Source organism: Crocuta crocuta, unplaced genomic scaffold, assembly GCF_008692635.1.
Source record: "Crocuta crocuta isolate KB4526 unplaced genomic scaffold, BGI_CrCroc_1.0 scaffold675, whole genome shotgun sequence".
In the NCBI taxonomy this organism is placed as follows: Eukaryota; Metazoa; Chordata; class Mammalia; order Carnivora; family Hyaenidae; genus Crocuta; species Crocuta crocuta.
This window is the reverse complement of record NW_027528796.1, coordinates 3414369-3424743: the sequence shown is the minus strand read 5'-3', so window position 1 is coordinate 3424743 and position 10375 is coordinate 3414369. Positions and strand designations below refer to the sequence as shown.

At 59.4% G+C, this 10375-nt stretch overlaps 1 protein-coding gene across 2 annotated transcripts in view; it reads right to left on the bottom strand.

Moving 5' to 3' along the window:
• Positions 1–10375, bottom strand: part of TMPRSS3 (transmembrane serine protease 3) — a 22004-nt gene that overhangs the window by 5009 nt on the left and 6620 nt on the right. The window contains exons 4-10 of one of the 2 annotated variants that reach the window (XM_077755340.1): positions 10201–10324; positions 7231–7356; positions 6156–6199; positions 5371–5536; positions 4184–4353; positions 2056–2151; positions 1129–1131 (exon numbers count right to left, since the gene is read on the bottom strand). In XM_077755340.1, coding sequence (XP_077611466.1) covers positions 1129–1131; positions 2056–2151; positions 4184–4353; positions 5371–5536; positions 6156–6199; positions 7231–7356; positions 10201–10324 — 729 coding nt within the window. The remainder of the gene's footprint in view (positions 1–1128; positions 1132–2055; positions 2152–4183; positions 4354–5370; positions 5537–6155; positions 6200–7230; positions 7357–10200; positions 10325–10375) is intronic. The other variant, XM_077755339.1, reaches the window with a different exon arrangement.

Genomic DNA, 10375 nt, shown 5'->3' with positions numbered 1-10375 from the left:
GCACTGGTTCCGGCCCCTGAGACGCTCCGGGACTCCTGGCCTCCCGGAATGTAAGATAATACACTCGTGGGTTTGAAGCCACTAAGTTTGGACTTCCTGCTGCCACAAGAGGAAATGGTGCATCTGCCCTTGGACCAGCCTCACCACCCACCCCAAGGATCAACACCCTGTCACTTAACCCGTTTGTCAACCCGTTGTCTTTATGCTTCATGGGCTTACAACAGGGGACACGCCTTGATTCCCGCGTCCCCAGCACATGTCAGCAGGTGAACGGTGCAGCCTGAGCTCCTCAAACCACATTGTAAGTGTCCTCTGAGTGTGAATTATACCCTGTTTTCTGCACAGGCTTCCTCAATCCACCCACACAGCCACCTGCATGGGGACCACCGGCCAGAGCCAGGGCTGAGATGGGCACCCTGCCCCGCTCGCCCCACAGGATCTAGCGAAGTAGTGAAATAATCTGACACTGCGAGTTATGAGAAATGACACGACCAGGGGTGTCGGGGGAGCGGGAATGCACCAGACTCCCCCCACCTGGTCGTGGGTGCTCAGCTCCCCCGCAGCCTCGGCCTCCTCGCCCTCAAGACAACCACAAAAACAGTTCCGCACTGAGGGGCTGCTGGGAGCAGACGGCATCTCACCGAGACATCCGGCCCAGCACCTGGGACATGGTGACACCGAGCTCAGCGTGCCTGTGGAAGAAGCTTCTAGTACGAGCGAGAGGAAGTAACAAGCTGCACAGAGGACACGCTGTGCACGGCAGATCCGGGTGGGCTCCGGTGCACCTGGGGCATTCAGGGGGGCGTGGACCCAACCAACGAGCCTCTGGAGGAAAATACTGAACTTCCTGTATTGGGATGGATTGCACCCCCCCCAAAAGAAAAACCCAGGTTCACCTGCGATCCTAGAATGTGCCCTTATTTGGAGTAGGGTCTTTGCCGATGTAGTTAAGGTAAGAATCTCAAAATTTGGGGTGCCTGGGGGCCTCAGTTGGTTAAGCGTCTGACTTCGGCTCAGGTCATGATCTCACGGTTCGTGGGTTCGAGCCCTGCGTCGGGCTCTGTGCTGGCAGTTCAGAGCTTGGAACCTGCTTTGGATTCTGTGTCTCCCTCTTTTTCTGCCCCTCACCTGCTCACGCTCTGTCTCTCTCTGTCTCTCAAAAATAAATAAATGTAAAAACACTTTTTAAAAAAATCTCAAAATGAGATCACCCTGGATTTAGGGTGACTTATAGAGAAAGGGGAGAGGTCTGAGCCGCGGGGTAGGAGGGCACATGAAGTCCACCAGCCGAGGGAGGCCATGGATGGCTGGGGCACTGAATGCCGGGGAAGAGGCTGGGGACATGCTCTTCGCCCTCAGAGCTTCCAGAAGGGACCAACCCTGTGACACTTCGATGGCAGAGCTCCGGAGCTGAGAGACAATGAGACTCTGGTATTAAAGGCCCCCAGGAAACCCACAAGCTTCCTGCCAGAAGGAAGGCAATTGGTGGAAAACCTCCGGGGGAGTGAGCACACGTGTGCCCCCCAGTGACGGAGAGGGCAGGGTCCAGAGGCGTGCGCTGCTCCTACTACGACTACTTCCGTTAGGAGTACAGCAGGACGGTTCCGTTTGCCTGCTTCCTCTGCTTGAGGGAAATAACACATCTTCCAAAGTCCTCACTGGTCACAAACACCTGTCTTCCGAATAGACCCCGGGAGGGGTTCTCTGTGGGGTCCTTGTGTGCTTGGGGCGGGGGGAAGGGGAGGAAGGAGACCCCCGGTGGTTTGGGGAAGGTCTCCGGACGAGGGGTGTCTGCCGTTCTCCTTTCTGATCCATTCCTCTCCTGACTAAGGCTGCCCTTTCACGCCCCACGGCAAACGGAACCGTGACTCTGACCCACAGCTGCTCTGTGGAGAGCGTGTGCCCAGCGGGCGACCCACACCCCCTGCCTGGGACGTGTGAGCCTCCCTTGGGGACGCTGTCCTGAGACACCGAGGAGCGTGCGGTCAGGGGCATCACCTCGGCCTCGCCGCTCTGGGCTCCCTGGATCGGAAACCTCGATTCCGGATGACTAACCTCCGTCCTCCGTGGCCCCCCATCCTGACGTCCAGCACATTTTCCCGTCGGGGAACTGTTCTTCGGAGTTGGGCAGACAGACGGGCTGGATCATCTCTGTTCCAAGGGGAAACAACGGCCTTGAACTCGGCTGGAGCACTAGCCCAAGAAAACAATGAATCTCCCCGGCGTCTGCCCCTTCGAGGAGCTCAAACGGTCTCCCCAAGAAAGGTCAAGGCCTCGGTCATTTTGAAAGCTACCAGCTCAGAGCAAGGACCTCTTCCCGCCAGAGCCGTAAAGCTTGAGACAAGCCTACACCGTGGCACCGTGAGCGAGTCTGGACCCGGGGCTGGCATCTTTTCTGTCAAGGGCCACACAGTAAATACCTGGGGCTTTGTGGCCCCGTGGTCTCTGCCATAACTGCTCCAATCTGCCACCAACGCATCTGCTCATGTGCCACTGAAGCTGTATTTGCAAAAACAGGCAAAGGGGTCAGCTTTGGCCCCGGGGCCCTGGCTTGCGCACTCCTGGTGTGGACCACGGGCACGTTGCCTTACGAAACATCCCTCCATTAGTATTCCTGTCCCTCCGGACACTTCCGGAGGCAAGAAGTTTCCCCGTCCCTGTGGGCTACGTCTCATGGGCCGTCTGCCAGAGATGGCATCGCCGCTGCGGGGACGCTGATGTGCGAGTACGCTCTGACACGCTCTGGATTTTTCTGCAGAGGACGGTGGTGGAAAGGCAGAGAAATAATAAGCGTGCTCGTTAACTTTTATCAAAAGGTGTCGGGGCTCCTGGGGGCTCAGTCGGTTAGACGTCTGACCCTTGACGTCGGCTCAGGTCATGATCCCGCGGGTCATGAGTTCGAGCCCCGAGTGGGGCTCTGAGCTGACAGTGCAGAGCCTGCGGGGGATTCTCTCTCTCCCTCTCTCTCTCCACCCCTCCCCTGCTCACACACTCTCTCTTTCTCTCAAAATAAATAAATAAACTTAAAAAACAAAAAAGAAAAAACACAGTAAAAGGCATTGGCACCTCATCTTTTGTAACCAAGTGTCACCAGTGATAAGAAACAAGCACCACCTTACAGGGTCTCTGTTTCTCCAGAAACACTTGTTTCAAGAGTTACATGGAGCATTGGATGTGCCGTGTGACAAGCACACTACGGTGCTTCAGGTCAAAGCTGTCACTGGTCTTGTGCCCGGACCCCATGCCCAAGGGGCCCCTCTGCCCGTGCCCTGGGCTGCTGTAGGCTGGGGAGGGGGAGGGGGCTTTGATTTATTTAGGAGCAGAGTAGGCTCACAATCCTTCCTTTGCCTGTGCCAGAGCTTTGAGCGTTCTATCCTGTTTGGCGTCTCTGGCATTTTGGTACCTTCCAGAGGCCAGGACTCACTATTTCCCACCGAGAAACGTGGCCTGCTGAACGCGGCCGCTGGCTGGGAGAGAACGCTGCTGAGTCCCTCCGGGAGCTGAAGGTGCCCGGTGTCTTCCAGCTCGTAAAGAAATGGCTGCAGGGACGATCGCCCTACAGCCACTGGCTGACCTGGGAAGTCCACGACTCAGACACCGGGCAGAGGTGTGGCCCTGGCAGGGACCCTACCCCAACCAGCTCCAGGACAGGGAACAGCTCTTTGTCCCCACGGGCCAGAGGCCCCCTTCTACCGCCTAGAGGTACCAGGTGGCCTGGCCTGGGGAAGCCCCTTTCACCTCCAGGCACCACCAGCAGGAAGCAAGTGGCACCCAGTGCAAGCGGGAGCCCCAGTGATACCAGATGAACTGAGTTGCCTGAAGTAGAACCACGTAGTCTCAAAATCAAATGCCCTCGGAAGCACAGCCTACAAGGTAGGCATGTCATGCACAGTGACCCAGGGTCACCTCCTGCTAAAACCGAAGACGGATATGGACCCAGCAGCTCCTCACGCAATAGCCCAGCGTCCGGGATGCTATTGGACTGGACTCATTTTAACAAGAACCGGGCGAGTCACCACTCTGGTGAGAGCAGATGATGAACCGACGCCGGCCAAAACCGAATCAGCCAGCGGAATTACCCGGCACGGATGCCGAGGCGGCTGTCGTAAAAATGCTTCAGCGGACAATTCAGACAATCTGGAGACGCAGGAGAGCAACAGGAAGACAGAGGGACGGGACGTACCGTTGAAGGTGAGGGGCCCGGCCAGCTTCATGAGCGCGATGTCGTTGCCCAGCCTCTTGGGCTTGTACTTGCTGTGGTAGATGATTTTCTCCACCAGGTGGGAAGGGGCCGGACTGTCGAGCAGGGAGACCAGACCCACCTGGATGGTCCACGACTTGGGGACGTACAGGCTGCAATGAGACGTCAGGGAGGGGAAGCAAGAAAGCCCCCAACACTCTAACCCGCGGACCTCAACCGTCAGAGACCCTGTGCCAGGCCGGTGGCGGATGTGGCGGCTCCCGCCTCCCCCGCGTACGCTGACCGCACCCCTGCCCCGCACAGGTTCAGGTGCCCCCGGTGCACTTCATCGACCAGGCCTGGGGGCTTCTCGACATTTGAGGCTGTGCCGGGTCTGTCGGGGCCCATTTGNCCCCCCCCCCCGCCCCGCACTCCCTCCTGCCCCTTGGCTGCCCCGCGTCCCCGGGAGTGCAGCCGGGAGGCTGGCGCCGTCTCCCCGCATGAGAGCTTCCTTCCGGCGCCTTCTCCCTCCCCGGTCAGAGCTGCGGGCCTGAAAGCCTCAGAATGAGCTCGGAGTCACAGCCCACGGCCACAGCAGTGGTCGCTCCAGGGTGACAGGGTCCCTCCACTGGACGTTACCTGTGACTCTCTGGTCTGTTTGCCAGTTTCTGGACACACTGCTGAGCCCTGACATCTACCCAGTCTAGACGGGGATCTGCGGGCAGTGAGGCCCACGCCCGGGAGGCCAAGGGCACACTCACTCATAGACACACACGCCCAGGGGGCCAAGGCACATTCACTCGTAGACACAGACGCCCAGGCAGCAAGGGTACACTCACTCATAGACACACACACCTAGGGGTCCAGGGCACACTCACTCATAGACACACACATCCGGGGGGGCAGGGCACACTCACTCGTAGACACACACACCCGGGGGTTCCAGGGCACACTCACCCGTAGACACACACGCCCGGGGGGCCAGGGCACACTCCTCGTAGACACACACGCCCAGGAGCCCAGGGCACACTCACTCGTAGACACACACGCCCGGGAGCCCAGGGCACACTCACTCATAGACACACACAGCCGGGGGATCCAGGGCACACTCCTCGTAGACACACACGCCCAGGAGCCCAGGGCACACTCACTCGTAGGCACACATGCCCGGGAGCCCAGGGCACACTTACTCGTAGACGCAGTGGGCGGCGGTGACCACCCACACGGGCGTGATGACAGAGCCGCCACACAAGTGGTAGCCCTGGAACTGAAGGCTGGCCTGCCACGGCCACTGCGCCAGCGAGGACATGTTTCCTCCCACGATGCGCGCGCTGTAGCCTGTTCTCAGACCGCAGGCTGCGGAGACAGAATGGGGCTCGGGGTTGATCCCACAGACCTTCCTGGGGAAACTGGTGTCACATCCACAGACCCCCCCACCGACATCTGCCACCCTCGTAGAGCTCACAGCTGAGAGAGAGCGGGAGGGGAGAAGAGGAGCAGGTCCCGGGACGTGGGGGGCAGTGGGCAGGGCCGGTGTGGACGGCGCCCCTCTGGGTGACGCCCACGAGCCCGCTGTGACCACCGCTCCCTGGGAGCGTGGGAGCCAGGCTTCTGGGGCGCTCTCCTCAGAAGTGCAGGGTGGCCTGCGCGGCCCTGACTTCTCCAGACCCCACCCCGCGGGGCAAACCCTCCCGCTGCCAGCAGCAAAGAGCCCGGGGCACTGAGCAGCTGCGCAGGCTTTTCCCTTTGGCGGGAAGGGGCGTGGGGAGTCGACCGTGGCCCCGTCTGTTGCTGAGAAGATGCTCTGGGCTGCCTCCCCGCCCTCAACAGGCGACAGGGGCCAGCACTGCCCTCCTCCTCCATCAGGTGGGGTCCAAGTGTTCCCACGCGGCACCTGGGAGTGGGGCCCCGGGCAGTCTGCGGAGGGGAGGGGGACAGGAGTCTGTGAGCCGTCTCCACGACTGAGAACGCTTACCCGTGCACTTCAAGGTGACCACGTGACCCGAGGCACACCCTTCCCTGAGGAGGAAAAGAGCAGGTTTCCGGTGAAGGCCCAGAGGTCTGTGAAATGAGCCCTTCTGCAGACTTCATCTTGGAGTAAAAGAAAAATGAACTCTATTCCCCTCCCCTTGAACACAGATCACAGTTTTAGTCCACGACACGAGCGTGAGGTCACACAGTCACCCTGAAACACGCGGCTACCGTAAAGGATTGTGCGTGCGACAGGGCCGGGAGCATTTCTGAGCTTTGCAGCTGGTGATTGGAGATGCGGAGGAGCATGTCATACAGTCGTGCGCCGGCGTCGTGTGGTGGATTTGACCCCGGTGTCTTTCGGGCCCCGGAGGACACCAAGGGCCCTTTGGACGGCGTGGCAGCCTCTCCCGGCACAAAGTCCTTGCAGCCAGGCCACCCTGCTCCCCAGAACAGCTGTGATTGCTCCGGAAACGACACGCGCTCGCCCTCGCGTGGGCGGGAGTGGGGACACATCCAGCCGCGTCCCTTCGTGACTCCCCTGCCTTCCGAGCCCGAGTCCGGTCATGCAATCACGCAAGGAAAAGGGAGAGTCACCAGAATGAGGTTTTAGGACACAAGGGATCAGATATCCCCACAAATCGCACGTGGGTCCCAGGGGGACTGTGAACTATGCAACGACAGGCTGACCAGCTGTCGCTTCCCAGAGCAGAGGACACGCTCCTGGGATTGACGTGCCCAGAAGAGCATATGGAGATGCCCGACCGTGGAGGCAGGGGACCGGGCGGGGACCCGCTGGGCGTCGGGCACCCGTCACGTAAGGGTATCTTATTTTACCTTCCCCACGAGATGCTGGGGAAACATGGAATAGAAACGGGGAGCGTTAAGTACTTCGCAGACGGATGATACGTGTCTGTCTTAGTCTTTTTCTTTCTCGTTTCGTTGTCCCGCATCCTGTCCCGCACACACACCCGTGCCCCTCCCCACCGCCCTCCGCCGGGCGTCTCCGCCTGGTTCCGGTGGGCCCATCCAGTCTAGCCGAGGTGGCCAAGCAGACAGCAGCACCGCCTGGCGCCTACCTCACGTACACCGAGTGGTGTAGAGCGGTCACTTTGTCATCAGGCAGGAGGTGATTGATGGAAGCGAAGTCTTCTCGCAGCTGCTCCTCCAGCAGGCCCACCCTGAGGGCGTCTGAACTCACGTAGCTGCAAGCACATCGGGAACGCAGACCTGACGCGTGAATTCCCTCGGCATCAGATTCCCCGGTGCTCGACTCAGGCAGCCACACGTGTCGTGGGCGGCGTCACCCCCGCCCCCAACACCAAACCATCAACAGCTTCCTTTGCCGGCTTGGGAAGGCGTTCGAGACCTCGCATAGTCTGGGACCGCGCACGCTCCTGGCCCCCACCCCGCGGCCCCTCCACCCCCGCAGGCCCAGGGCACAGGGCGGGGAGGGCCGCGTCCTGATGTAGCCGGGTAGCCTGAAGCAAGCCCGAGAGAGAGCGGAGCAGAGAACTGAGCGGGGTCTTTCCAGGAGGGCCCCGGAGCGGGGGCGCCGCGCCCCCAAGAGTAATAGATAGGGGAGAGCGAAAGCCAGAGCTGGTGTGGCTCCCACCGGAGAGAGAGGAACACGGAAGGAAAAGGCTCATGGAGGCCCAGGACCAGCAGACGTTTCAAGTATCGGGAAAGGGGTCTTCGGGGGCAGTGGTAAAGAAGGCACGATTTTAAAGACTCAAGTTCTAGGACGAGGGTGGTCAGTGACCGGCAGCCTCCCCTCTCTCATGGCATGAGCGCTGGCTCGCCCCGCTCCCTGGCACACCAGGGTGTCACACAGGGTTGCATCGGGTCACGGAAGTGCCGCGGGGGGCGGCAGTGTGTGTGCGGTACAGGGTTCCGTGGGGCGTGGGCTCTGAGGACAATCAGTGCTGTCGCCACCCCCCCCCTGGGATCGGTCACACAACCACTAACAGGGCAGGCGCTGGGCACTGGGCCCCAAGATGGCACAGAGAGCCCGATGCGGGCGGGCTGGCCACGGCAGGGCGGGGGACGCAAGGGGCCCCCGGGGACCACGCCGGGAACGCCATAAACCATGTGGCCTCCAGGAGGTGGGGACAGCAGGCCGCCAGCTCTCCGAGGGTGACGCTGTGAGCCAGGCTCGCTCCTACGCGCTCCGAGGCCGCCGGAACCTGACATGACCCTTAAAAGCAGCCACGGCTGTTCTCCCGATTTCCGAGGCCCGAGTCAGGGAACTGGGTGCAGGATGGGGGATTCGAACCCAGGCCATCCGGCTTGGCGGTCCCCCCTGTTTCTTTCATCACAGGCAGCAGACACAGGACACATCCCAGCAGAGAAGGGCAAAGGGGGGCTTTCGGAGGGAAGTAGGGAGAAAAAACAAGAAGGGAACAGAAGTGCCTCTGGGAACTGAAGCCCCGGGAAGAGAAGGGAAGGACGGGCTTGTAGGGAAGGAAACGGGCCGCGTTGAGAGGCAGCCGGGGGAAACGGCGTTGGCTGCGTGTCGTCTGGGGGGGCGCATGAAGGGTGGGCAGGACTCTCCCCCCTGGACAGACAGGGTTTCTGGGTCCTTCTGCACAGCTGAGGGAGGCCATGGGGCTCAGGGGAAGGGGTGGAGCTCCGGGAGGGGGAAGCAGGGGCGCCGGGAAGGGGAGGGATGGCCCCCCCCGTGAGTCCTGGAAAGGTCCATGCAGGGAACAGAAATGCCCGCGGAGGCTTTCGGCTGTTTGCAGTGATGGTGGTGCTACTGGTGGTATGTGAGTGCGTGTGTGCGTGAGTGTGTGTGTGCGTGCGTGTGTGTGTGACTTAGTGTGTGTGTGATGTGGTGTTTGTGTGTGCACAGGTACCTGATGTGCTGTGTGTGATATAGTATGTATGCATGTTTGTGTGTGGTGTACGTGTGTGTGCAGGTATGTGTGTAGGGGTGATGTGTGGCAAACATGGCATGTGTGCATGTGTATATGTATGTGTATGTGGAGTGTATGCTGTGTGTATGTGTGTGCTGTGTCCGTTTTGTGTGCACTATGTGTGTAAATATGTGGTGTGCATGTGGGCGTGGTGTGTATGCCAGTGCATGTGTGTATTTATGTGTGTATGTGTGCTCATATGTGTATATAGCATGTGCTGTGTGTGCCTCTGTGTGTGTGCATGTGTGTGGTGTATGCAGGTATGTGTGAATGTATGTGTGTGGTGTGTTCGTGTGTATATGTGTGTGTATGCATGGGGGTGTGTATATATGTCGTGTGGTGTGTGTGCATGCGTGTGCACATGTGTATGTGTATATGTGAATGGTGTGTGCATGTGTGTGTTTATATGTGAATGGTCTGTGTGCATGTGTGTATTTGTGGATGGTGTCTGCATATGTGTGTGCATGTGCGTGTATGTGTATATGTGAATGGTGTGTGTGCTTGTATGTGGTGTGTGCAGATATGTGTGAATGTATGTGTGTGGTGTGTTCATGTGTATATGTGTGCGTATGCGTGGGGGGTATGTGTGCCTGTGCGCAGTGTGTGTATGTATGTGTATATGTCGTGTGGTGTGTGCGCATATATGTATGTGTGTGCAGTGCATGTTTGTGTATATGTGAATGGTGTGTGCGTGTGTGCATATGTGTATGTGTGTGCGCACATGCGTGTATGTGTATATGTGAGTGGTGTGTGCACGTGTGTGGTGTATGCAGGTATGTGTGAATGTATGTGTGTGGTGTGTTCGTGTGTAATGTGTGCATATGCATGGGGGGTAGGTGTGCCCATGTGCAGTGTGTGTGTTTATGCATATATGTCGTGTGCATGTCTGCGTATGTGTGAATGGTGTGTGCGTGTGTTTGTGTGTGTGCACATGCGTGTATGTGTATATGTAAATGGTGTGTGCATGCGCGTGTGTGTACGTGTGTGTGCCCGTGTGTGACGATCACGGCACTGAGTGCATGGTCTCAGTGCGCACACCTGTGGCCTGCGGCTGCCGTGGGGACGCAGCCTCCTCCCTGCACTGTCACCGCCATCAAAGGCTCTACCTGCCAGCAATGCTCCGTCCGTTACCTTGGAAACCCCAGCTGGGCACAGGCGACGTTAGCGTGGTGACCCCTCCAGTCGTCAGAGCACACGGTCCTCCAGGCAGCAGCCGTGAACACCTGGAGCGCCGCGTGGCGGCCACTCACGCGCACTGGCCGGCGCGGGAAGAGCCATCCGTTAGCGGCCAGCGAGCCTGAGCCCC